Below are 27976 nucleotides of genomic sequence, written 5' to 3'. Positions count from 1 at the left end.
TTGATCATGCACATCTATACCAAAAATCATGCTAGCAATTTGTTAACAAACAAAAAAACACAGAAAGCTCCAATATCTTGCAAAATTAAAAATAAAGAAAATTAATGTACATACACTATAGTCTACTTCTGAAATTCATAACAAGGAACCAGATGAAAATGCAAATATATATTGTGCCTGATAGAAAGATTTACAGATATGTCTTCCTATCTATGCTGCATTATCCGTCAGTTCAAAAGCAAGTTTTAATCCCCATGGATGATTTCAAAATCTACTTTTTTGAAAAAGAATGCATTCATACAGCAGTAGGCCTACTGGCAACCTTGCTAATTGCATTGGCATCCAAGGAGGAGCAAAATATACCATGAAAAGATGAAGTGGGCTGCAATTAATAGCAAACAAACAATTGTATTTCCATCATGAAGAGAAATTCTCCTATTTCTAAATGCAACAAGAAAAATCTCATACATTATCATTTTTCACTTATATCCAGCCACATATCTGAAACAAAATTCCTTGTTAATGGTTTAAGTAAAAATCAAAATCAGTACTTGGCTATCATGGTTGAAACTAATTGAAGGGCGCCATCATATACCTGCAAAGTAATTAGACATAAGAATCAATTAAATTGAAAGATATATTAAGATTGTGTGACACGTATTAACCTTTTTCTTAAAATGCAATCAGTACAAGGAAGCCCAAGCAATTGAACAAAAGGATTCACAACCAAAAGATAAGACTACATGGTACATTTGATATGAGAATCAAGACAGCACATTTAATGACCTTTCACATTATCTTGCACTGTTTGGCATCTTCTTTGCGCAGGACCCTTCTGAATATATGCAGAATTCCAGGATCCTCCATCTCGAGCATAGTAATCCATAGGATATACAGCATTTTCTGATATCCCATCTGGCAAACAACTTTCCTCACTTTTGGTCCTGGAAATATCTATTACATTTGCAGATCCATTTACAGAACCTCTGCCAGCACAGCATGAATCCTTATTACAAGTTACAACACTGGACCTTGTTTCTCCACAAGAACCACATGACTGAACCTGACCCTGTGCTATATGTCTGCAAGCATCCTTCTGTTCAGTTTCTCCCTTCCACCAAGGCTGCACAAAACCAAGTGCCACTTCTGCCTCGAATGGTGTCAGCAAAGGCTTAGTAAAGGTTTCACCCCAATCAATTGAAAGACGGGGACAAGCAATCTGTACCCAAACATCAACAGAATCCCCAAAAAGTAAAATTTTAGAAGGTGAGATTTCAGACATGAGGAAAACTGTAAACAAGATACCCTTCTCTTCCAAACGTTGCTCAATGTGATTCAGTATTTTAGGATTTCCTTGTCGCCCTAAAGTTCCCAGAATTATGCCCCACTGTTTACCTCTCTGTGCCTGCAAGATGGCTTTCTTTCGGGTATCTTTCATACCCTTGTGATCATATTTTTCTAAAACCAAGACTTTCAAATAAGGGTCATACCGGAAAACCTGAACTTTAGGATTTGCTATCATAAAAGCTTCAAGATGAAACCGGCCATCAGACACAAAAACAGCAGTATCAAGGGTGCCACGGGGCAGCGATGGCGCTGTGCACCCAAGAACCTCTCCTGGTGATAGTGGTTTCACTTGAGGAACATTGATGTTTGGATACTGATCTGCCAGAGCAGCTTTGGCTGCATGGATGGCAGTTGAAAACTGGATAGTCCCAGCTAAAGCAAGTCTATCTTCTGGTTTGAAGTTATACCTTATTGTCTCAACTAGATGTTGCACATCAATTTGTATATCCACAAAGACATATAAGCATGGGATACTTGTAAAATCAATTGGGACTAAACAGCTATGACCATAGTGAATGAGAAAATCAGCCCCAAGTGCTGTAGCTGAGTAATCATCAACACAGCATGCTCCATAGGTAACATCCCCAAGTACAAAGCATTCATCAACATCAGTAAATGCCTCTAAAATATCACAAATTGTGAGGGAGTACATAAGCAGGCCCTCTGGAAATTGCAGTGCTACATGCTTGGCTCCAGATTGCTTAATCCTCCAAATGCATTTCGGTATTTCCAGATTATAGTTGGGAGGCAAAACTGCCATAGCAGCCTTAAGTGCAGGATCATTCAAAATTGAGTCCGGTATCTGTTGCCTAAAAAATCTCCGTGGTGCTTTAGGTGCACCTGATTGTGATATTGAACTTGCTGCTGCCATTTCAGTATTGGAAGAAGATGGCCTGGATGAAGAATCTTCTATGGTTCCATCTCTAACCTTATTTTCCATCCAATCAAATTGTTTGATCCACAAAAGAGGATCACTCAATCAAATACAGAATCTGCAAATGAAGAGACTTGCAAAAGGGAAGCTCTTAGGATTCGAACACCATAAAAGAACCTGCACTTGGTTGCATCGATTGGTCTTCAGCCAGGATCACTAAAACACTCAGCAGGTTCAAGATCCGAGTGACAATATCAAAACTCACTCTTTTGGTCAGATAAAGATAGCAGCCAGGCATAGAGCCCTTGATGAGTGCCAATGTATTGTTTTACTTGGCCAACACTCATATAATGCAACTTTAACCCATAAATCTCTGTTACAAATAACACTCCAAACAGCATTCTTCTATCCCAAAGATCCAAGCTGGCAGCAGATTCCTTCTCTGCCGACATAAAAAACAGTAACCCATTTCAGCTCATAGCACAATCCATGGAATAAAATTCAAATTTAAACAAAAACATCAAAAGCTACTTAAGGCAGTAATTGCTATTTTCAATTTGGTACATGTTAATTTCAGACCATGGTAAGCAGATCCTGTACTCGAAGGATAACCCTAAAACCATAGGTAACTTTAAAGCTTGTGACTTATCAAAACAGCAATAATCAAATACTAGAATCTACAAATGCACTGCAAAAAATAATATCACAATATACACATAACTGAACTCTCAAATCTGCACCACTGTTTTTATTAAATCCAGGAAAGCAGTAAACTATAATGCTATAGCTAAAAAACTCAATCTCGCTAATCAACACAGTGGTACACCCAGTTCCTGGACACTCTTCTATAGAATAAGAGATTGCTTGGGTTTACAAATATCTGCCCTAATCTCCAAATAGTGCTATCGGTAGGAGACCCTAATCCTAATCCTAAACTAACCTAGACAAGTGTGCTAGTCCTGTATGAGTGACTGTCCTCAATTAGAGTGCCCACTACGAATTATCACATGCATTAAAGCATGTGAATTCTTCAAGGATCTGCACCATACTTGGTGTCATTGTCACCCATGTGATTTATTCTAAAACTGGAAAAGCAAACTGATTCGACAAAAATATCAATTTCTAAAGCAGAAACTAGATATGAAACTGCAGTGGTAAAATTGGAAATGTACTAAGATTGCCGCATCCTCCATAACTGCACCAATCCTCCATACACCACTGCAGACAAGAACCAAGACAAACTGCTGTCTTCAATTCACAGTATGGATGTGCAGAATGAGCCATTACTGCTACTAGACAAACCTGCAATATGTGCACCACTACTGGAGAATACTGTCTGAGCTAAACAAGGTAAAAATATAAGACTCCTTAGTGAGAAAAGCATTCTCAACTAAACCCAGTCTCCCCCTGAATATTTCGAACTTCCCCTTTGCTAGTGCCGTAATCAATATGTCTATAACCTGTGAATCTGAAAAAACATACTGTAGAATGACTGCTTCCTTCTTATTAACTCTATCCCAAAGAAAATGGTTTGTAATATCGATGTGCTTGGAGCAGTCATGGAATACTGGATTCTTAAAAACTCTGATACAATTGTCACAGTAGACCATAGCAGGCACCAACATCTCACCTATCAGCTCTGCTATCAATTTGCAAAAATAGATGGCTTCACTAGTAGTGTTAGCTGCCATGTACTCTGCCTCTGTTGAACTCCGTGCAACTAATGTTTGTTACCTTTTAAACTAGAATATCACTACTAAATCCGAACAAAAGCAACAACCTGAGGTACCCTTCCTATACACTGCATCCCCTGCACAGTCAGAATCAACAAACCTATGCAGCATCATCTCATCTCACTATCTCCTGCATATCTTAGACTAGAATGTACTATGCCTTCAAGTATTGGAGCACCTTTTTACAGCTACCCTATGAATCTGCCTTGGCTGAACCATATGCTGGCTCAAATTGTCCACTACAAAATATATATCAAGTCTGCTATTAACCAAATAATCCTAAACGGGACAGGTCATCAAACTGTTACACCCCCAAACCAAAACCGGTCAACCAAAAACACACAAAATATTTAAGTTTAAAAGAAGAACATATATATTCATGTTCATCCATATGAATCCAAACCATTTATACACAAATAAGCAAAAATTATCATTTATATAGCATGTAAGGGTGCGCGTAACCAAAATAGCACAGAGTGCAATCCATCTTTGAACCGAAAATATATCAACAAACAGGCCCTAGATGACCTCGGTCCTCCAGCATCCAAAAAAAATCATGCTATAACAAATACCTACATATCATCAAAATCCTTGCCTATATTGGGATATTCGTTGTCAATATCACCCTCTAAGCATTAAAATAAGATTGAAAAAACTTAGCTTGTCAATTCAAGATTTTGTTTGATTGGTGGGTACATTTTTAGTAGGATCATGATGAGGAGGTATGTTGCAGACACCTTGTCAAAGTTCCAAGGAAGCGGAAGTCCCAATTTTTTCAGCATGATCAGGTCATCTATCAGTTGTTTACACGTAGTTGTAAACCCATTCTGCAAGTTATATGATGTAAATGATCCTAGTAAGACCTTGAGTATATGTAACAACCTAGGTAAGCCTATAATTTTGATAACGAATTTCATCCTAGGAAGTTTTTAAACCTCGTTGATTACCTGTGTTTCTAGACACAGCTAATTAGAAGAGTTATTTCCCTCCAGCTTAAACCCCAAAGCTAGGGTGAGTTTTATTACCAAAATCTTAAGTCTTAGTGTTCTTAGTCGAATCTGATGTAAAAATGATTTGGGAATAATTTAAGCTAGTTGGCTTAATTATTTTATTACAAATCACTGGGTCTACTAGATCATATTGTGTCGCAGATGGGTTATGTGTCTTGAGCAATGTTGTTAAAAGCGCGATCGGGATTAAATCGGCGCCGGGAAAAAAGCGGAAAAAATCGGCAAAAGCGGGAAAAAAGCGTTTGGCACAAAAATATTCATTTTTTTTCAATTTTTTTAATATCTAAACCATCTACAACATAAAATAAATACATTGACACATAAATATGATAAAAAAACTAACATATAAGATGTTTAATATCATTTCTAGCGCTAAAATCGCACATAACATTGAATCATGTCCTGAATAGTAAGTCCTGACTCCTGAGTCCCAACTCAGCCTCAAAATATCAACAAAAAATATGATAATGTATCTCATCATGTCATAATGTCATATACAATAAAATGAAAGTCTAATCCTATTGATTTCCTCTGCCCCTCTTGCGAGAAAATGCCACAGCTTTCCCTTTCCCTCTAGATGTAGATGCTGGTGCCCTTGCAGGTGGAAATGGCAGTGGAGTCTGATGTGCTCTAGACGTTGAAGAACTAGAAGTAGGAGCTATAGGAGGTAGACCACGTCCTCTACTGGTGGCAGGGGTAGCCCGGGCAGGTGGTGTCACCTGGAAACATTACAATCTCCCAATCCTGAAATCCTGAAAAACTGATAAGTCTGCTGGATTTTAAATGAAATCTAAAATTCTACTTTCTCCATATGAAATCCAATGAGGCTGGAACCACTCTCAAACATCCTGAGTCATTTCATGGTAATGTTAAAAATTTAAGTAAAAGGATGAAAATGAAGATTAAGGAGAATGTCACTTTTACTTTAAGAATTTAACATTACCATGAATAGCATATCCATACTAGGGCCTAGACTTGATCATTAAGCTACCCCACTCAAAAATTATTTGTTTCTTTCAAAAAACATTGCATGAAAAAACCCAAAAAAAGTTATAAAACTATGCTGTCCTGAGCCCCCACGATTTTTTCGTTAAAAATCGCGCTTTTTTCGAAAAAATCGCGCTTTTTTGAAAAAAGCGCGATTTTTTCAGTAAAAATCGGCAAAAAAAAAGTAGGCGATTTTTTCGTATAAAAATCGCGATTTGATCGGCAAGATGAAAAAATCGCGATTTTTTCATTAAATCGCGATTTTATCACGATTTTAACAACACTGGTCTTGAGGGTCTAAGCCAAATGTGCATTCTCCCTCTAAGAGATGAAAATGTAGAATCTTATGTATTAGAGGATGGAAAAATAATTAAGTCCCCTCATGTATAAGTTAATTAATTTTTCTGGCAAAATAAAATTAAATCCTAAGCCAGAAAATTAATTAATAGAGTCAAAATTAAATTGTATTAGGAAAAATAATTCTCCAAGTGGAAAAATTCATGGGTCCTAAAGGAATCAATTTTTAAAAGTCCTCCACCAAGGGAATATTGTATATTTCAAGAAAATTTGGACCCTTGTGTTGAGAAATCCAGGGCTTTGATACGTTAATGATTTCTCGATCTAAGTAACTACTTGTGAAGTCCTTTTTAACTGTTTATTTATACAAACAATTTCTTTCTTATGTGTGTGTTCATTAACTTCATCAACCAGCTACCACGAACAATAAACAAAAGAACAATAACACAAGATATAGGCAGCAGCCAAGGCAAAACCTCTCCAAGACCTTGAGAGGAAAACCCACGGAAAATCTTCTTATAGAATCTTCACTAGACAAAATTTCCAAGACCTAGACAAAGACCCTTTCACTGATGTGTCTCCAAGATCAAGGCAAGTACCTTTGATTGCTGCTGTCCTCTTACTGCTACTTTCCTTTAACTGCTGTACAGTGAACTGGATCAGCTTCTAGATGAGCTAGGAGCAGCTTCTACCTCCCTTGTACATTTCCTCAAATTGTACTTATTTCAAGGGTGATTACAAATCAAGTTTTTACCCAACAACTTGATCTTCCTCTTGCAATTTTAGTCAGCCCTGTAAGTCTGCAAGTTCACTGTGAATGACTTCACTAGATGTCAAAGAGTGGCTCTCCTAGCCCTCCTATATCTTCGCTTGTCTTAAGGATTAGTCTTGTGTATCAAGATCCTTACCCTTGACCTTAGAACGAACCTTTTGAAGACCTTGTGGATGACTGTCCTAGCAGCCCTAAATCAGAGAACAGGTCTGCAATTCAAGTTCACAAGTGGGAGAGTTTAGGGCTCTTCTAGCCCTACTAAACCTTCGCTCTTCTAGTAGGATACTTCCACTTATTTCTGCCCTTCAAACTGTCCCAAAAACGAACCCTTTCCTTGCCAAAACGAGCACACAAGATGATGCCCTAGTGTCAATCTGTTGCTGCACGTGTGGACAGACTTCCTGCTATTTTGGATGGCAGAACAGACTCCTTTTTCTCACTGACCTGCGGCTCCTCGTCTTGACCTTTTCCTCGCACCTTTTTTTTCTGATTTTGACCGAGTTCTTGAGTATGAGAGAGTGACCGAATTGATGTCCTTGAATGAGGTGAGAGGGGTCCTTTTATAGTCTTCTTGTGATGCCTCATTAGGCCGACTTGATGACTGTCCCTAAGCCGACTTGAAATCTGCTTTGAAGTCGTCTTCTATCAATGCATGTGTAAGCCTTCTTTGTGCTAAATTAATGGCTCTTTTGCCTTGCTTTTGGAGGAGGAATTTAACATGGTTATTGCCCTTGATCTTGGAGACACAACTTCTCATTTTGACATATTATTTACAAGTGTAACAATTACAATAATGACACAATCCTATCACATAGCCTAGAGCTCACAATGGGAGCTACTAAAACAATTTTGAGCATGAAACCCATGACTCAAATTTTACAAAATAATTTGCTAGATACTAACTTACATCATGTGTCATTATAAATACTGAACCTAGTTACACTTTCTTCAACACCTTGGACCTTGGTGGTTAAGTCAAAGTCAATTTTTTGAGGAAATTAATACAAAATAATTAATTTTGAGCTAATAAAAATGGAATTAAAAAATAAAAAATCAAAGGTCAAGATTAAAAGATCTTTAAGTGTTTATCAATGACCAAGATTATTTTGAAGAAGATCAAAGAAACTAGCCATTATTTTCTACGTGGCTGATAAATCTATAAATTAGAGTCATTTGAGTCTCTAGCATCTTGATCTTTGGCTAGAAAATTTTTGTTGAAGCAGTTCTGTAACTATTGTCCTACTGGGAACTATTTTTTCAATCATAATAAAGACTTTGGGGTGCAATTCAAGGTGTTCTTGCTTATTAATTTGTGGTATGTGTTGAATATTGGTAAGATTTGTTTTTTCATTAGATGGAGATAAAACCATACTATTCATAGTTTTGGGCTAATCTTAGGTGGTTTGATTCCCCATGTGATCTAACAAATTATTTTGAGATAAGTTCACAGTGCTTGCAAGTACTTCAGTCCTTGGCCTCCAAGTTCACAAATTTGAGCAAGAACCATTGTTGTTTGGATTCCAAATATTTATATGGTGGATTAATCTTTCCTAAGGCTAAAGTTTACATTGGGGTTTCTAAAGTATTTTTAGCCATTTTTCAAAAGAAAAAACTCCATAAAAATATTTTTCTCAAAAATTTAAAAATTTTAAAACCCTTGTATATTTGTAGATGTTGTGAATAATTTTGTAGATCTAACTTGTAAATTATTTTTTCTAACTTGAGTTTCGGGGACTTTTAGTATTTTGTATATATTTGGGGCTTGGGTGTCTTATTTTCATTATTGCAGGCTGGATCAAGGGATCAAGTGGATGAAGAGTTAGATCTAGGCTTTTGAGGGTAAGATCTAGTCTCTAGGTAATTTTGCAAGGCCATTCACTGAATATTTTTTTGCAAAATTCAGATCCAAAGAAGGAGAAATTAAATAAAAAAATAAAATAAAAAAATTGAGACAAGGGTTTCGCTTTTTCAGGCCTCACGAGCCCAGTTTCAGACCTCCTAAGGCCAGCGTCTCCCCTCCTTGGCCTACGTTAGCGCCAGAGCCTCTACGTCATTTTTTTAAGCCCTTTAGGGCAAGCCTCAGCCTCCCTATCCTAGCCCATCGTTAGGGCTTTAGGGCCTTAAAAAGCCTAGCCGTGGGCCCTAGGCCACACGACTGCCCTCCTCTAGCCCTAATGGCTGCCCTTTGAGCAGATTGTCCTCTTTTCAGCCCTAATTTGCCTCAAAAAACCAGCATCAAGCCTTTGAGGCTCCTCCTCCTTCAGCGTTCCCTTCTTGTGGCCTCCTCTAACCTTGTTGACCCCCGATATACCTTTCTAGCCTCCTTATCCCCAAACACTAGCCTTCATTGGCCTAGCATTGCTTTTTTCTTGGCCTCTTTGCCCTAATCTGCCCTAAAACTCTCCTTTGATTTTTCAGCACTGAATACTTGGTGGCTTTGCAGGTTTTGAGGCTCAAAAAATTCTATTTTTCAGGTGGCAACTTGATCCCAAAGTTTAAACGAATTTTGACCAAGGGATCATCAAGGCCTTGGGCCTAGGGTTTGACCTCTAAAACCTAGTTTTATCTCTGATTTATTATAGCAGCCATATCAATAACAATTAATCTCTAAAATCACATGCTACATGGTCAAAATTGTTTAAAATTGCAAAATATTCATTTTCATAAATTTTGGCCACCTGGGCATCCTAGATCTAGCCTAGATCTAACTTTTATGCTTGCTGGAATTTACTACATAACTGAAGTTTTCAGATCTGAAATTTCTAAAGCATACACTTAATAAGGGTCTAAAACTTGAAATTTTCAGATTCCAGTAAATTTTCCTATTTTTAGGCAATTTTAGCCTTTGATTGTAACTGCATTAGCTTGTCAATCTGTTAATTATACACTGTTGTAGTAAATAGATCAGATCTGAAATTTTCTGAATCACATTCTCTAAAAACCCTAAAAATTGAATTGTTTTTCAAGTTGGGTGAATTTTACTATTTTTGGTATATTGGCCATTGTTTTTGTCATCTCTAGAGCTTGCTGATCTGTGGGTCAATTTACTGCTATAATAACTTATTACAGATCTGAAATATTACTGAATACATCATCATAAAGTAAGTTAGACACATAAATTTACTTATGCTGGTCATTGAAAAGTTTTATACTTCATATGTTGGGTAAATTTTATAACTTGGAGTGAATTTTCTACTATTGTCATAACATTAATAAGCGCTGGAATTTTCTAAAACACCATTGTTGATTTAGTTGATGAGATCTAACGCTTGAGTGGGTTTTACTCTAAGTTTGTAAAATTTCCAGAATTTGACACCTAAAGCACTCCCACATTTAAGCTCTAAATCTGATCTTGTGATAATTGCAATCTAATTGACATCTTTGTCTTTGGTAATCACTCTAAATCTTAGCATCTAAGTTTTCATTTTGCTATCTTAAGTGGTATCAAACATTGTTGCAAAATTGGCATCTTGTGAGAATTTGTTGAAACTTTGCACTTGTGTCTCTAAAGCAATTTACCTTGTTCAAGATTGTCACCTCATCATTATTAAGTACTCTCGCTATAATTTAATTCACACTAAGTACTTAAATAACATAAACAATCTTAAAAACATGATCCTTTTTTTTTTCCGCCTCCCCGAGCTCTGCGAACCGCTGCGTGCTCTCACGGGCTAGTTGGTCGCGCTAGGGCTGCGCCCCTCTGCCATGGATGAGTTGGGCTCATCCCAGGCTCCTCCCATCAGTCTTCCGTCCTCCCCTAAGGCTGAAGATGTCGCTTTCAAGTCTCTTCTGGCTTCGATGCCAGCCAAGAAGAAACCGAATGTTTCGAAGTTTGTTAAAAAGCTGGAAAATATACCGAAGGTCTCCCTCCCTCCGGAGGGGCCGATCAAGGTAGCTCTGTCATTGGCTGAGAGGGCTCTGGTAGGACAGTTCACTGGCCTTTGGCCTTCTCCCAAAGCCACGGAAGCCTGGGTCTGCAGGAACTAGAGACCGTTAATCAAGCAAAGTGTCACCTCGTATTTTCTAGGGCGAGGCTATTTCCTATTCGAGTTTATTTCAAAAGAAGACAAGGATCTGATCTTCAGGAACAGGCCCTATTTTATGGGCCCTCAAGGTCTCTATTTGAACAGATGGACTCCCAATTTTGATCCAGCTGAAGATGTTCTATCGGCAGTTCCAGTGTGGGTAAGGCTTCCGAATCTTCCTGTACATTGTTGGAACTGGGATTCTCTCCAACATATAGGCAACGCGCTGGGCAAATTCATAGATCGCGCAAGCACCAAGGACCAATATGACTGTGCTAGGATCTGTGTCGAAGTGGATCTAGAAGTGGGGCTGCCAGAGGCTATAAAGATAAATGTAGGAAGCTGGACCCATGTGCAAAAACTTGACTACGAACAGCTTCCTTTCAAGTGCCGCAAGTGCCAGGAATACGGACATTTTGCCAAGAACTGTACAAAAAATGAAGAGGCGGTGCAAGGAAAGGAAGAAGGATGGAAGCAGGTCAAAAGATCAAGGGCTAACCCTAAACCCTCAAACTCTCTTGGAGCTCCAAAAGGGAAAGGGCCGCAACCTTCTTCTAGTGGCCAAGGACAACAGCCAAAGGCACAAGAGAACGCATTCGCCCCCCTGTCCTCAGCCTCAATTGAAGTGCAAGAAATAGAACAGCAGCAGAATGAGGCAAATGAGAAAGAGATTCTCGAAAACCCCAGGCAAGGTGAGAGTGCAGCCGTAAGCCCTAAGGGAAAGGCCACAAATATGGAAGAGGAAGACCAAGATTCGGAAGAATCTAAGGAGGAAGGAGAAATAGGTGACTCCCAAACATTGTCTCGCAGATCAACAAGAGGAAGGAAGTCTGACCGGGAAAAAAGAGAGCGAGAAACATATAAAGACAAACTCCAAGGCAGTCAGCCAACGTTGGAAAAGCTGCTAGCAAAAACACCAAAGATTACAAGAAGTCATGGACAGGGGCCCAAAGGGGCCACCCAATCTCAAAAAGGTAAATAATGAATATTGTCTCCTAGAATTGCAGGGGGTTGGGGAGCAAGCAAAAAGAGGAAGCAATGCAAAGTTTGATCAGGATAGAAACCCCAGATATCCTACTGATCCAGGAGACTAAGTTGGAGGAAAAGAGCTTCCTTCAAGTAGGCAGGAATCTTTGGAGAAAAAGTGGAGGGCAGGTTGTCTCAGCCCGAGGTGCATCGGGAGGGCTGGGAGCTCTCTGGAATGAAGCCAAGTTGGAATTGGTTAATGGAAAGCAGAATACTCACTGGCAGCTTATGCAATTCATAAGCCGAGAAACAAGGGAGGCCTTTAGTCTCTTTAATGTTTATGTGCCGGTAAACGCAGGGGAAAAGAAGCAGTGTTGGGACTCAATCAAACTCATGGCCGAGGAAGAGACGCTGAGCAATATTATTATAGCAGGGGATCTGAATATAACCTTAAGTTCTTCCGAGAAGAGAGGTGGCAGCATAGTAAGGGATCCAGCGAGGGAATGGGTGGAGGACATCATGCAAGATTGGGATCTGCTCGACATCAAGCCCTTGAAAGGTAAGTATACTTGGTCAAATAAAAGAATGGGTCTTGGCCATATTGCTGCGTGATTAGATAGATTTCTTATTCAAAGTTCCTATCTTCTCCTTGGTTTAGAAGCTAGGATGCTCATTCTACCATGTAGCATTTCAGATCATAAACCCATAAGACTGGAGCTATCAGCACAAAAAAAATTTGGGCCCATTCCTTTTTGATTCAGTGCTTTATGGATTGGGCATCCAGACTTTATGGATAAGGTTAAAGAGAGCTGGAATCGGCCTATCACAGGGTCTCCTTTCTTTGTATGGGAAGAAAAATTAAGAAGAGTAAAAGTTGTTCTGAAGAGCTGGGCTAAAACTCTTCCGAATCCGGCTGATGAAAGGAAGATGGCCCATGCCTTCCTTGAGAAACACCAACTGCAGATGGAAGAAGAGGACCCCACGGAGGAATCTATAGCCATAGAAGGAAATCTGCAGCAAAAATTCCACAAAGCATGTTTGCAAGAGGAAGAATATTGGAGGCAGAAATCCCGTAGCCTGTGGTTGAAAGCGGGAGACAGGAATACCTCCTTCTTCCACAAGCAAGCCCAAGCTAGAAGGTCCTTCAATACCATTTCTGAAATAAAAGAAGATCTTGTTACCCACAAGGACTTCACAAGTATCAAAGGGGCAGCCTTCTCCCACTTTGAGAAACTATATAGTGAAGTCGAGGTAATGAGCCAGGACACTATGTTCTTGGATGTTATCCCCCCCAAGATCTCTCCAAATATGAATCAACAACTGGAAGCTAAAGTCACCAGAAAAGAAATAAAGGTTGCGCTCTATGAAATGGAGTCGGACAAAGCCCCGGGTCCGGATGGCTTCACAGCCAGATTCATCCAAGTCTGTTGGCAAATAGTGAAGAAGGATCTGCATAGAATGGTGTCAAAATCTCAATACTGCCAGAAAATTGGAGGAAGCACGAATTCTGCCTTTCTCGCCCTCATCCCAAAGGAGAAGGGAGCCAGCACTTTTAACAGGTTTCATCCGATTTCGTTATGCAACATTGGCTACAAACTCATAACAAAGGTGATTGCCAACAAATTGAAGGTCCTCTTGCCCTCCATTATTCCTGAAAACCAAGGGGGGTTCGTTCAGGGCAGGCAGATCGTGGACAACATAATCCTTGTGCAAGAGGCTATTCATTCTAGCTTGCAGAGGAAAGAAAAAGGTATGGTGGTTAAGCTGGACCTAGCTAATGTGTTTGACAGAGTACGTCACAAGTTCCTCTTTGATGTGATGCACAAGTTTGGGTTTGGTCAGGAGTTTATTAGATGGGTCCGGGCTTGCATCTCTGAGCCCTAGATTGCCCCTCTGGTGAATGGAAGAGCAACGGAGTTCTTTAAAGCCTCTAGAGGGTTGCGCCAGGGCTGTCCTCTTTCTCCTCTTCTTTTTGTTTTGCAAGCTTCAGTTCTGAGTTTTTATTTAGAAAAATGCCAGGTGGACCAAGAGATTATGGGTCTTAGGATTTCTCGAGGAGTCAAGGATATTAATCACGCATTGTTTGCTGATGATTCTCTTTTGTTGGGTGCTGCCTCTGTTACTTCTGCCTCCAGATTCAGGAAAGTGTTGGATGATTTCTGTGGTACTTCGAGCAACAAACTAAATGAAGGGAAATGCCATTTTTATGGCTGGAACATCTCCAACAGCGAGCTTTCCTCAATTTCCAGATGTTTGGGCTTCGCTGGCTCTGCTTCTTGGAATTCTTTCATCTATTTGGGCCTTCCTATCTTCCAAAAGAGGCACTCCAGTAAATATTGGCTCCCAATGGTTGAGAAATTCAAGAAAAAAATTCAGTCTTGGGGCTTCTCATGGTTGAATCTTGCTGGGAAGACAGTGTTAATTAAATCTGTTCTAACCAGCCTGCCCATCTTCCAATTCTCGGCCATGTTGGCTCCCTCCAGCATCCTCAAGAAGATGGAGGAGTGGATTAGAAGGTTCTTTTGGAAAGGCGGCAAGCATAATGACAGGAAGATCCCCCTTGTCAGTTGGGGCAAAATTGCTAAACCTCTGCTAGAAGGAGGCCTGAACTTCAAGGACCTGAGGACTCAAAATACTGCTATGGGGGCTAAGATCCTGTGGAGACAAATAGCCCCGAAACCGGGATGGGCTCAAAAGGCACTATGGAAGAAATATTTCAGGGGTCAGAGGTTACGAAGCTTGGATGACCTCACCCACACCATTAAAGGCTCTCATATTCACAGGCTTTGCATGCAGGCCTTACCACTGATACAAAAGCATTCCTTTTGGATCCCGGGTAATGGCAAGCTCATTAATATCTGGACCGATAAAATCATGAACGAAGAACCTTTAGGTGAAGACCAAGAGCTCTCTGAGCTTCGAATCTGGGCATTGAACAGCGGCATCAAAACTTTGTGGGATATCTCTAGCTGGAAGGATAATGCGTGGGCAGGCTGGAAGAAACCTCAAATGTCGGATGCTCTAGATCAGGCGTGGTCAATCCTGCTGACTAAACTGAAAGGTATGAGCCCGATTAGCATCAGAAAACAAGATAAGAGAGGTTGGGGCTCTCAAACTGGTTCTTATATTGTTGCTCAAGGCTATGCACAGCTCAGAAAAATTCCTCACGTTCCTTGCTGCCCTGCGATTTGGAGAGGACTTTGGAGGCAGAAATGTGTGCCAAAAATCGATTTCTTCAGCTGGCTGTTGTGCCACAACAGCATTTTAACTGAGGACAGGCTTAAAAAGAAAGGCTTCCTGGGCCCTTCTAGATGTAGTCTATGCCTGGAAAATGAGGAAAACGCCTCTCATTTATTGATTGAATGCAGATTCGCCAAGAGTATTTGGGCTGACGCGTTTTCCTCATGGGGAGCCACTATTCATCTGCCCAACTCGATTGCTGGTTTCTTTGCTGATTGGGCTCATCTCTACCCCGGAAAGTTCCCCAAAAACAATTGGTTCAAGGCAGCCTCGCTAGTTTATCCGAAATTCATCTTCTGGCAAATATGGATTGAGCGCAATCACAGAATTTTTCAAGAGAAAGCGCAGAAGGGTAATCTTGTTTTGTCAAAAGCCAACGGCCTGCTCAAGGAGTTTCTCGGCGAGAAATTTGAGAAGCTGGAAAATAAAAATTTAAGTCCTCAAGATCTGGCGTGGGGGAGCAAGCTTGGCCTTCAGTTTTCTGAGGACGAGAGACATTTCAAAACTGCGAAAAACTGGCAGATCAGGCTTGCTGAGGGCGATTTCTGCATGTGGCTACATAAGCGTGATAGTTCCTCCTTGTTTTTTGATGGGGCCGCCAAAGGCAATCCTGGAATAGCTGGGGCTGGAGGTGTCATCAGGAATGCGGATGGCTGCATAGTAAACAGGTATGCCTGGGGGCTGGGTCATAGTACCAACATGCAAGCAGAGGCCATGGCTCTGTTGCAGGGACTTAAGCATTTACAGGATCTTGGTATTGAGAAAGCCATTATTCTTGGTGACTCCCAATCCTTGATTCGAATTCTAGTGGATAACACGTCCCCCAGGGACTTTTGGCTAGCAAGAGTGGTGGCCAGAATAAGGAAGCTTGTTGGCTCCTTTCTTCAGGTGAATTTTTTCCACATTCTTCGGCAGAATAATAAGGAAGCGGATGCGGAAGCCAACAAAGTTGTCCTCCTTCCTACAGGCATTCGGATAAGAGACGGGGTTGAAGATTGGGATCCAATCCCTTAAATCTGTTTCTCATGTATTACTGTCTTTTACTTCAGCAGTTTGTTTGTATTCACAAGCATGGGGAAATTCGGGAAACCGACTCGACTAACGGAGTCAAGAAGATTCAGAACATTAAGGTTACGGTGTTGGTTTATCTATATGTTGAGGATAGCCGGTTCTTGGGCTTCCTAAATGTAACCGGCCAGCAGGCTTTGGATTTCTTTTAATACAAATTATAACCGTTTTCGTTAAAAAAAAAAAACATAGACAATCTTAATTCAAGATAATATCACTCATAATCTCTTGCATAAGCATCCTCAATGTTTTAAAACTCCGACTCCGACTCAGCCGAGGATCGACTCCGACTCCGACTCAGCCGAGGATCGACTCCGACTCCGACTCCACCGAGGGTCGACTCCTACTCCGACTCTAACTCAGTATCGACTCGGTCGACTCAATTTCAATGACTCAGTCGTTGTAAAAAATACATTAAATATTTATTTATTTTATAAACAACATAATTTTAAAGATTTTCATTCATGTTTCCAAACACACAGCATTAGAATATAGATAGAAGACAACATATGATCAAAGTAGGCTCATGAATATATCTATTATAACAAAATGGCACCCAGTGCACTGTCCAATACATACATGATGATGATATAGAGATCAAAACAAAAACACGTAGCCAAGGAGGCTAGAAATGGCATTATCCTCCAAAATAGATTGTAAGTCATCAAGGAACTAATACAAGGGTCCAAGAGTGTTCCTCACTCCAAGAAAGTCCCAAAGTGCATGTGTAAGCATTGTCATCAAAGAGGGATGTACTAGCCCTCCTAAGTCATCTCAATGATAACCATCCTCATCTGTGCTTTGGAAGAAGGCACCATCCACCAAAACAGGGTCAAGGCCATTCAGGGGGCATCTTCAGTTCACTTGGGCATATCATCAAATAGTCCAACGTCAAAGCTTTTAAGTTTAGTGTTTTAGCATTTGGAGGCTCATCAAGGGGTGTAACATCACGTGGAATCAACTCAAGGCTCGATGCTCATCTTTGGAGGGCCAAGGTTGGGGCCACAAAGTTAGGTTTGCTATAAGAAAGGGGAAAAGAACCTATTGGAAGGTTTTGAAGAAGAATGAAGCTATCCCTTAAGGAATCTCTACTACATATGTGATACCACCTAAACATACCTCTCAAGATCAAGCGAGATAAACTTATTTAGGGACAAAATACAATTAAAGTATCATGGTGAAAACTTTGGAGTCCCACAAAAGCAAAAAAATAAAAATAAAAAATCATTGTTTTTTAGTTCACGGGCCACTATCATCCAACACAACTGAGTAGGCTCAGACTCAACTGAGTCGATCGGGTTATTACCGAGCCGACCGAGTTGTTAGACAACTCGGTCGGCTCGGTAATAACCCGGTCGGCCAAACCAGTTCACTGGCCAAGTCGACCAGGTGAAGCCTTGAATCGGACCAACTCAGCCGAGTCAGTTCCAAGCCGACTGAATCTTAAAACACTGAGCATCCTAGATCTAGCTTGCATTAAAACTTACCTCCTAGCATAAGCTAGGTTGATAGAAATCTAGGGCAACCCTTCTCTCCTAGCTTGAGGGGCTCAGCAACTCTTCGGTGGTTAACACGGTGACCTTGCAGTCGTCAAAGTCACAATCTCTGCAGCGCCGGAGGCATCGGGTGATAGGATCACAACAGAAAGTATCGTTAATCAGGCCCTAGCCTACTTCCTGTTGGCCTCCTTCCCACAACCTACCTTAGAGCCCAACTTCAAAATAGTTGAGGGAAGGCCATACTTAGACTAAGCATATAATTAAAATAAACCAAGATCATTGCATCTCACATAGATCCTAGGACTTGCGTACCATATAGGTTAGTTAATCATTCAAGCAGCAGGTGTCCATCCGGTCACTTGGTTTCAATTTACCATAAGCAAGAATTGTGACTCCATTAAGGCACTAGTCTCATACTTAAAATCTAATCTAATCATTAATCTTGCTAAATTTAACCAAGTAACTATGCCACTCATTCGTGTCTCCCAAACAAGTTGGTTTCCAACTTGTTTTCCTTCACCTCATTCCATAGGGACTACCCCCCATTGCCTGTTGTTGGGAGATAGCTAGAACGGAGTGGGTGGGGATCAAAGTGACAGCCCCTGCCTTGAGCGGTTGTCGCGGTGCCTATACAATCTGGACGACAAGGTCAACAGTCAATGCCACTAACATCAAGATACATAGAGATGTTGGTGCTCTTGATTAAATGCTAGTTCCATACACTCGTACATGACAAAATCTAGCGAAAACATTGCAATCCCACCAATTCTAAAATCCTAAAAAACAGTTAAGTCTGCTAGATTTTGAGTGGGATCTAAAATTCTACTTTCTCCATATGAAATCCAATGAGTTTGAAACCACTTTCAAACATCTTGAGTCGATTAATGATAGTGTTAAAAATTTAAGTAAAAAGATGAAAACGAAAGATAAAGAGAATGTCACTTTACAATTAATTGCATATCATTAGTAGGGCAATATGATCAAATACTAGGCTTCCCTAGTCATAAATCATCGCTTTAAAAAATAATTGCATTCAAAGGGTCCTTGGTAGCTTTATACAAAACCGGTTGGTTCGATGGTCTGATTCACCAGTCCTAACTAGTTTTTCCCTCCAACCGGTTGGATTGGTTGGTCTTGACCAGTTTCGGTTCGGTTCTGATAACAATGAGTTGAATAGAGAAAAACATATATTTATAAATCAAAAACAAAATATGAAACCATAGTGATAAAACTGGAAATGTGCTAAGATTGCAGCATGCATGTGCCCACTACTCTCCTACATAACTGCACTAATCCTCCATACTCTATTGCAGATAGGAACGAAGACAAAGTATTGTCACCAATGCACTCTATGGATTCACTAGATGCACCATCACAGCTACTCTACAGACTTGCAATAAGTGCATCACTCTAGAGGATATTGTCTAAGCTAAACAAAGTAAAACTCTAACATTCCCTCTTAGCAAGGAAAGTGTTCTCCACCAAACCCAATTTCTCATTGTCAAGGAATATTGTATGAATAGGCATATGGCTTGTGGAGTGTTCTCCTTCCTTAACGAGTGAATGTATGGTGTTGCCCTACCTTAAGTGTTTGATATCAATAAAGTGAAACATTTCTACCTATTTCTATCTTCTTATTTCTGGGTAAAACAAAAAAAAATAATAATAATAATAACAAAACAAAAAACATCTCCACTTTGCCAAGTGCTCTGATACCACTTGTTATAGCTCTGATACCACTTATGATAGATTTGATATGAAAATATAAGACAATACAAATATACCCAAGAAATAATAAGATAGAAATAGGTAGAAATGCTTCACTTTATTGATATCAAACCCTTAAGGTAGGGCAACACCATACATTCACTTCTTAAGGAAAGAGAACACTCCAAAAACCATATGCCTATTCATGCAATATTCTTTGACATCTCTCAATGGGGAGTTTCTAGCCTCTATATAGGCCTCATACATACAATACCAAGGGTCATTGCCATGGTTCCCTCAATACATCTATCTAATACCATGGGCTTATTACATTATTGCTAACTACTTGTGGTCTCTTACATGATACGGGTTAACCACCTTATTTATTACTATGGCCCATCCCACTATTACATTATTCCCTTGGGTACCTCCCTTTGTATCCCATATTATCCCCCCTATGTATACTACATTCTTGTTATAGCTCTGATACCACTTGTTATAGATCTGATATGAAAATATAAGACAATACAAATATACCCAAGAAATAATAAGATAGAAATAGGTAGAAATGCTTCACTTTATTGATATCAAACCCTTAAGGTAGGGCAATACCATACATTCACTCCTTAAGGAATAAGAACACTCCACAAACCATATGCCTATTCATACAATATTCCTTGACATCTCTCAATGGGGAGTCTCTAGTCTCTATATAGGCCTCATACATACAATACCATGGATCATTACCATGGTTCTCTCAATACATCTATCTAATACCATGGGCTTATTACATTATTGCTAACTACTTGTGGTCCCTTACATGATACGGGTTGACCACCTTATTTATTACTATGGCCCATCCCATTATTACATTATTCCCTTGGGTACCTCCCTTTGTACCCCATATTACCCCCCCTAAGTATACTATATTCCACCCCCCTTAACATGTTTTGTCCCCGAAACATGGGAAGAACACAAATAATAAGATCTACTCAAAAGAGTAATCCATTGGTACCATGCACGTGCATCTAGCCATCTAAGAGAAAGGTGAACCCTCGATCCAACTGGTGCCTCGCTCGCTTGAGATGGAAGTTGACCCTAGCGGCTTTTCTGTGTTGATGTGTAGTAGGTGGATCGTCGCTCCTCTCTATCTATCATGCGGGGGTTGTTGTCCTTGTGACTAATTCGTTGCCATCTTGTTGGTTGTTTTCTTGCGGGGTGATGTGGGTGGTGATATGCTGAAGTTTTAACCAACAGTGTATCTTTCTTTAATTCACCACCTAATGGAGCCTGATTGGTATCTGGTACATGTTGTGGTGCTTGTTGTTGTTTCTTATCTTCCAATATTACTTCAACAACTGAGTCCTCATCTGATGTATCAGTACTTGTAACCTTTTCTGCTTCAGCCTCTTGGGACACTACCTGTTTTTTTGGTACCTGGTTTGATGTTTGTGTTTGGTTGTCGACCATCAATGGCTCATCATCTAATATGTCAATCCCTGGAACATCTTCTGCTTCAACCTCCTTGGACTCTACCTGTTTATAACCTTTTCTGCTTCAGCCTCCTTGGACACTACATGTTTTTCCGGTACAAAGTTTGATGTTTGTGTTTGGTTGTCGACCATCAATGGCTCATCATCTGATATGTCAATCCCTGGAACATCTTCTGCTTCAGCCTCCTTGGACTCTACCTGTTTATTGATGGAAATATGTTGTAATGTAATTTTCTTTTTTTATACCAAAGCTTCAGGAATTTCTTTTGCACATTAATATTTATAGTAGCTATCGATTCCATTCAAGGGTATCCCAAAACAACATTCTCATTAGCCATATCTGAAGCATAAAAATCAGAATGCAATACATACTTGTCCATAGAAATCTTCAAATCTTTATAAACTTGCACCTGCTCATTATTAACCTATGTGTGCTCCATGTGTTTTGCTGGCACTTGCAATTTTTTTGCCAAATTGACATTTATGAGATTTTGCTTGCAACTAGGATTTATAGACACAATGATCTTCTCCTTCTGAATCAATCCATGAACCTGCAATAAGGATATACTAGTAGGAAATAACCCCACATGTTTCTCCTTATCTTGTTTTCTGGCATGAGACCATCTGTCTAAAAGTAATTTTTCAAATTCTTCATCGGGCAGGTTGGAACACTTCTTCTTGTTAAGTAATTCCCACCATGTGGCCGCCTCATCTTCAAAATTAGCCACTACCCAAAATCTCCAATGATGTTCCCATAATGACTTTTTTTCTTTTATGTATTCTTCAATAGTAGGACCATTATCTTTTCCTGTAAAACTTAGAACCGCCATGAAGAGGGTTTGGAAAAAATTCACTTACTTGGCGAAAATTTGAAATTGTTACAATTTAGTCAATGTTGCTCAGAATCCCTATTATAACCTGTTTTCGGAAATGGAACAACCATTCTGCATCTGCCCATGAGATAGAAATCCCGATCCAAGCACTGCAATTTCAGATTTGCGCAGCACTTGTCCCACCGTCACAAAAAAATTCTGAAAAAAAGAGTTGTATTTAAATCAACGATATCTCCCTCATCCGGACTCCAATTCGACTGATTTTTCTTTTTGAACTTGGGTATTTTTTCACAAACAATCCAGATCTGCAATTAGATTCTGCAGATTTTGCACCAGAACTTACAGATCTGCTCTGCAAATTCTCCGCCCCGAAAAATGTCTGCAACCCAACTGATTTTTAAATCAGCAATATCTCCCTCATCCGGACTCCGATTCGGCCAAATATTTTTTTTCAAATTGGATATTTTTTCACCAACAACTCAGATCTGCAGTTAGATTTTGCAGATTTTGCACTAGAACATACAGATCTGATTTGCAACTCGCCGCCCCAAAAAATTACTAAAAAAAAATTCTCCACTTTGCCCAAGAAAGTACTTTGATACCACTTGTTATAGCTCTGATACCACTTGTTATAGATCTAATATGAAAATATAAGATAATACAAATACACCCAAGAAATAATCAGATACAAATGCTTCTTTATTGATCAAAACCCTTAAGGTAGGGCAACACCATACATTCACTCCTTAAGGAAGGAGAACACTCCACAAACCATATGCATGTTCATACAATAATCCTTGACATCCTCAATGGGGAGTCTCTAGCCTCTATATAGGCCTCATACATACAATACAATAGGTCATTACCATGGTTCCCTCAATACCATCTATCTAATACCATGGGCTTATTACATTATTGCTAACCACTTGTGGTCCCTTACATGATACGGATTAGCCATCTTATTTATTACTATGGCCCATCACATTATTACATTATTCCCTTGGGTACCTCCCTCTGTACCTCATATTATCCCCCCTAGGTATACTACAGCTTCCCCTTTGCCAAGAGCTTAGTCAATATATCTGCAACTTGTAAATCTAAAGAAACGCACTCTATAACCACTGGTCCCTTCAAAACCTTATCCCAAAGAAAAGTGTTCCTAATAGCAATGTGCTTGGAGCAGTTGCAATCATGGCATACTGGATTCTTCAAAACTCTAATATAACTTTGATTGTCACAATAGATTTTGAATTTTCCTTAGGCCCTAGATCTAGTCTATGGCTAGCCAAGCACACAAACACACTAGGAACCCCAACTTAAAAGCACTTTGCATAGCATAAATCTACAATAGTGAATTCAATAAAGTACACAAAAATATTTGGCCCAAATCTCGACCTTTATTAATCCATTAATAAAAAATTATTAAGGCTCCCATACTAAGGATCATGGCCCTTCAGATCAATAGAACAACTAGTAAACATAGTATACAAAATTAGGGCTTGAGATCTACTTCTTCAGATCTACAATCTGCCCAAAAAAATCATAGGGACAAGTCTAGACCTACTTACTGAAGGCAATCCTTCATCTTCAGTCCCTTTAATCTTTTTGTACATTGTTCTTCTAGAAGTCCTTTGCCTCCTTCACACAGGCATTAGGTTCCTTTTCTAACCTTTGTCCACTCAGTTGCTCACAATGGTCAAATCCTTCAGACCACTTACATTACCAACCTTCACAATCATCGTTCAGAGCCTCATTCCTTGTTGCGGGCTTCTTTCAAGGGCAGATCTCGACCTCCATGAGCATAACTCGGCCCTCCACTAAGGCACTCCTTGCACAAGGGAAGACACATCTCTCTTGTGTACAATGAGCCTCTCCTTTGGCTCTAAATATATAATTCCTTAATAGATTAATGTTTCACATTAATATTAATATATTAATACTTTGGTATTCAGAGCCTCATTCCTTGTTGCGGGCTTCTTTCAAGGGGAGATCTCGACCTCCATGAGCATAACTCGGCCCTCCACTAAGGCACTCCTTGCACAAGGGAAGACACATCTCTCTTGTGTACAATGAGCCTCTCCTTTGGCTCTAAATATATAATTCCTTCATAGATTAATGTTTCACATTAATATTAATATATTAATACTTTGGTATTAATATATTAATAGGTTAATACATTATTCTATTAAGATATACCACATTATTATAATATATATTAATATTTTATTATATTACATATATTACATTAATATTATATACTAACCTACCAATAGATTAATATTAATTATTAATCTTATTTATCCTTTTTTAGGCATTTTAGGTATTCTATCTTTTATGTTTTTATGGCTAGGGTTCCCATCCGTCGGCTTTCATCCTCCTCTTCTTTCTTATATTTATACATCTTCCCCTCTCCCCCTTCTTTCAACCATTCGGTCCAAATGATGGGTCTTGTTCTGGACTCGAAATGCCGACTACAAATGATTATTGTGGATCAAATTTTGGACTCAAATTCTTCAAAATCAACCATATCAATCAAATTGCAGCACAGATAAAGATATGTTCATTCAACCCCATGATTTAAAGTAAATGCTTCTATAATGCAAGTCAGCAACATGTTTGTCTGAGCAAGAAATGGCTCACATAACAGGTCTTTTGGTGCTATAACCCTCAACTATACCAACACGAGGGCAATACAAGAGAGTAATCTTCCTAAATGATGTTTTTGATGCACTATGACAGTCAAGCGAGCAAATGGTTGGCTTCAGGATTTGCCCTAGGGTGATTTCTAATATACTCAAGGTATGTGGCAATGATGTTTTTGTTCAATTTTGTCTAATGTGATACCAACAGGGGTAAACTAGACCTCCAACAAGGCGAGGCTTAAGCTCAATGAGTAGCCCCCTGAATTCGCGAGTTTTCCCTACATGTATGAGTCGCAAACCATAGTTTTAGTGGCTTAACAACAAATCTTCTTGTTATTAAATGGGGGAACACGTCTCTAACATAGATCACTAGGGGAATTTCTTGCTAGAATGTACGTGTGGAAAACACATGCTTGTGCTCAACATGTATTGTCATCATCATTCATTTAAAATGCCTGAAACAAAATGATATATAACTGTCTCAAAGGAATTGTACCAAAAAATTCTCTAACCATTCAGATTCTACGACTAAAATTTAATGTAACTAAAATTCTTCAAAGAGATATCATCACCATTAATTCCCCATGTATCATTGATATCAATCATGAAATCTTCGTATGAACCTTGTTGCACGAAGTTTATGTGCAGAGAGTATTACATCACTTAGGTTACCGTTTATTCCCTCACAACTTCTTACATCAAAGATGGAGATAATCATCACCATTAATTCACCATGCATCATTGATATCAATCATGAAATCTTCATATGAACCTTGTTGCACGAAGTTTATGTGCAGAGGGTATTACATCACTTAGGTTACCGTTTATTCCCTCACAACTTCTTACATCAAAGATGGATATCTCAAAATAAATCTTCCAAGTAAAAATTTTGATGCAATTGAGACTTCTTCGTAAAAAAATAACCATGAACAATTACATTAAACTAAGCAAACTCTTCATTACTTATGCAACAGGAACAATAACCATGAATCAATGACATTAATCTAAGCAAACTCCTCATTACTTATGCACCAGGATTGTCAAAGAGTATAGTAACATTATTAATTCCATCAAATGGCAATGCAATTGTTCTAGCGGATGTTCCAGCTATTGAATCAAATTTTATGATTGTCCCAAAACATGAAATTCAATGTAATTAAGATATTTCGTGGTAATACATTGATGTGAACAGCAAAATGTAATGTATTTGTTGTAACTTGTCACCATATGCAAAAAGTTTTTATTGAACTAATATATATCAGTTTTACTTCATTACCAAGCAAATTCTAAGAACCAGTTTAAACGTGCCTTTAAATGTGAACTTAATATCAATGGCAACTATCAATCATTTATGGAATGGAAAAATATTCCAAAATGCTTAAGCACTTGTATGATTGAGTTATATGTGAGCGTAAACAAGCAAATGCAACTTGTGGAAGAGATCATTCAAATTTCGAGGTCACCAACGATGTTGTACAGTTTTCAGTTTAGGTGTTTCAGAATTGGATGTAAATTTTTGTTATAGTGAAAAGCATTATTTTTCTAGTGCGCTCGGGCATTAGCAACCAAGCTTTCTTTCAATTCTTACCAGACCACAAGTGATCACCAACAAATCCTAACCATAGAGAAACCACGAAAAATAGATGCAGTGCATATGACTATGTTATATCGGCTGCATGATGTGTTTAAAACCAAAATCAAAACCTAAATTTCAGATCTCCGATATCATTAAATATCCCTTTAACCAGAAAGCACTGGTTTATAACACCATTCAAAATGCAGCGTAACCGATAATTTAAAAAGTCGAAGGTGCAATGAGAATTTGAAATTAAAAGTTTTCAAGAAAAAAAAAAAGTTTTGTCTAGCCACCGCAGGGAAGGTTTTAAGTTTTGAAAATTAACGAGAAATGTGTAATGGTATAGAAATATGAACTCACTCAAATCAACGGCATGAGCTGCCTCAAGCTACCGAGCTTCAAGATACTGTAAGAGTCCCTCACCTGTATGAGACCTGGAACTGGCTCGGTGCAAATAAAAATAGAAGATTAAAAAAAGTCGTAGTGGTTCGTATTGGGACCTCGGCTCTTTACTGATTCATAGTTGTTGTCTGATCCTTTACACAGGCTATCAATCTTGGAGAGAGAAATTTTCGAAGCTCGAAATATTTTTTAGTAAAATGGGCTCACGGATTTTGCTATGGGGACTGGTGTTTCGGGCCTCTTGGTGGCTCGACAGAGGTGGGCTGTGAATTCGAAGGGGGAAGCGGCGGCCCTAACTGCGCTGAGGAAAGAGCGGACGGTTTGCTTGGTGATGCCTGGAGTAACTCAACGGATTTGGGATCGAACGAGTGCTGAGGTGCGGTGTCACTGGGTGAATCGAGGGTGGAATGACTGCTCGTGGGGTTCTGGTGGTGGGTGTCAGCTGGAGTGTATCGGGTTGGAACCACCGTGCAGCTCTGGCAGCAGGCTGCAGAGATATGGATGCCGCGGGGGATTGATAACAGAAGGGCCTCGGCCAGGCGGCTTGTTCGGTGCTCGTGTGGACGCCGGTGCTGCGGCTTTGTCAGCCGGGCCGTGTCGATCGCACCATAATGGTGGGAGTGGAGTGTGACGCCCCTACATTAGTGGTAGTTTTTCAATCACGCCTCTACATTAGCCGTAGTCTTTCAACCACTTATAGCGAGGCGTCGCACTATTGAACACTTTCTTTTCACCAATAATTATGTTTATGGACTACGTTTTAACATTCGATACTTAGTTTATTTTTCTTTACCAAGTATTAAGATTCGCCTATATACAAATAAACCCCCATACACATTCATTATTCATAGCGATTAACACATGTACACAATTGCAACAGTATAAAAGGAGGGGCAACTTCCTGGAATGAGTCTGCCTATTTCAATATATTTTCAACTTTTCATAAAAATACAAGTATTACCTTGGAAACCCCAAGTTTCATACTTCGACAAATTCCCAACTTCGTGTCTTTGTCACGGGCTGCCCACCTCGTGCACACTTTGCACGGTGGTCACCTCCACAATCCACACTTAGTTGTTTTTCCGGTTTGCCAACTCGTGTGCATGGGCACCCTCACCGGGTACCCACCTCGTGCACGACTCGGTTGGGCAGGCGCGCCTTCGTGCAGCCCTCCACCCAACTCGTTCACCCGAGTCACCAACTCGTCGGGCGTGCGCCTTCGTGCGACCCTCCACCCGAATCACCAACTCGTCGGGCGGGCGCCTTCGTGCGACCTCCCCCTGAACTCGTTCACCACGAGCGAGGGCCTTTGTGCGACCTCCACCCGAGCTCGTTCAACACGGGTGGGCGTGCTTTCGTGCAGCCCTCCACCCGTTCAACATGTTCAAGCTTCTGCCCGACCGCGCCTTCGTGCACGGTATACTCGCAGCTCGCCTAACTTCGTGTCACTGGCCTGCAGTTCGCCCGAAGTGCGGGCACATAAGATCTGCGCCCCTTCGCACTTC

At 39.8% G+C, this 27976-nt stretch overlaps 2 protein-coding genes across 3 annotated transcripts; one reads left to right on the top strand and one right to left on the bottom strand.

Annotated features, from left to right (window-relative positions):
* Window positions 1-151: 151 nt before the first annotated feature.
* LOC149200899 (uncharacterized) lies at window positions 152-27082 on the bottom strand. 2 transcript variants are annotated; one of them, XM_089402817.1, is made up of 3 exons: window positions 26430-27082; window positions 787-2663; window positions 152-595 (listed from the first exon to the last, which is right to left on the bottom strand). In XM_089402817.1, the coding sequence occupies exons 2-3, from the start codon at window positions 2285-2287 to the stop codon at window positions 588-590; spliced, it is 1509 nt and encodes a 502-aa protein (XP_089258943.1). In that variant the 5' UTR covers window positions 2288-2663; window positions 26430-27082; the 3' UTR covers window positions 152-587. The 2 variants fall into 2 exon arrangements, with proteins under 2 accessions (XP_089258943.1, XP_089258944.1); XM_089402818.1 differs by lacking the exon at window positions 152-595 and having other exon boundaries at window positions 620-2663; window positions 26493-27082.
* On the top strand, window positions 12084-16265 carry LOC149200900 (uncharacterized). The gene is made up of 3 exons (XM_089401117.1): window positions 12084-12570; window positions 12796-13802; window positions 14031-16265. The coding sequence occupies exons 1-3, from the start codon at window positions 12084-12086 to the stop codon at window positions 16263-16265; spliced, it is 3729 nt and encodes a 1242-aa protein (XP_089257243.1).
* Window positions 27083-27976: the final 894 nt, after the last annotated feature.

This window comes from Pinus tabuliformis, chromosome 2_1, assembly GCF_031772625.1.
Source record: "Pinus tabuliformis cultivar Carrire ecotype Pingquan chromosome 2_1, CPIR1, whole genome shotgun sequence".
Lineage (NCBI taxonomy): Eukaryota > Viridiplantae > Streptophyta > Pinopsida > Pinales > Pinaceae > Pinus > Pinus tabuliformis.
This window is presented reverse-complemented; position numbering and strand designations above follow the sequence as displayed.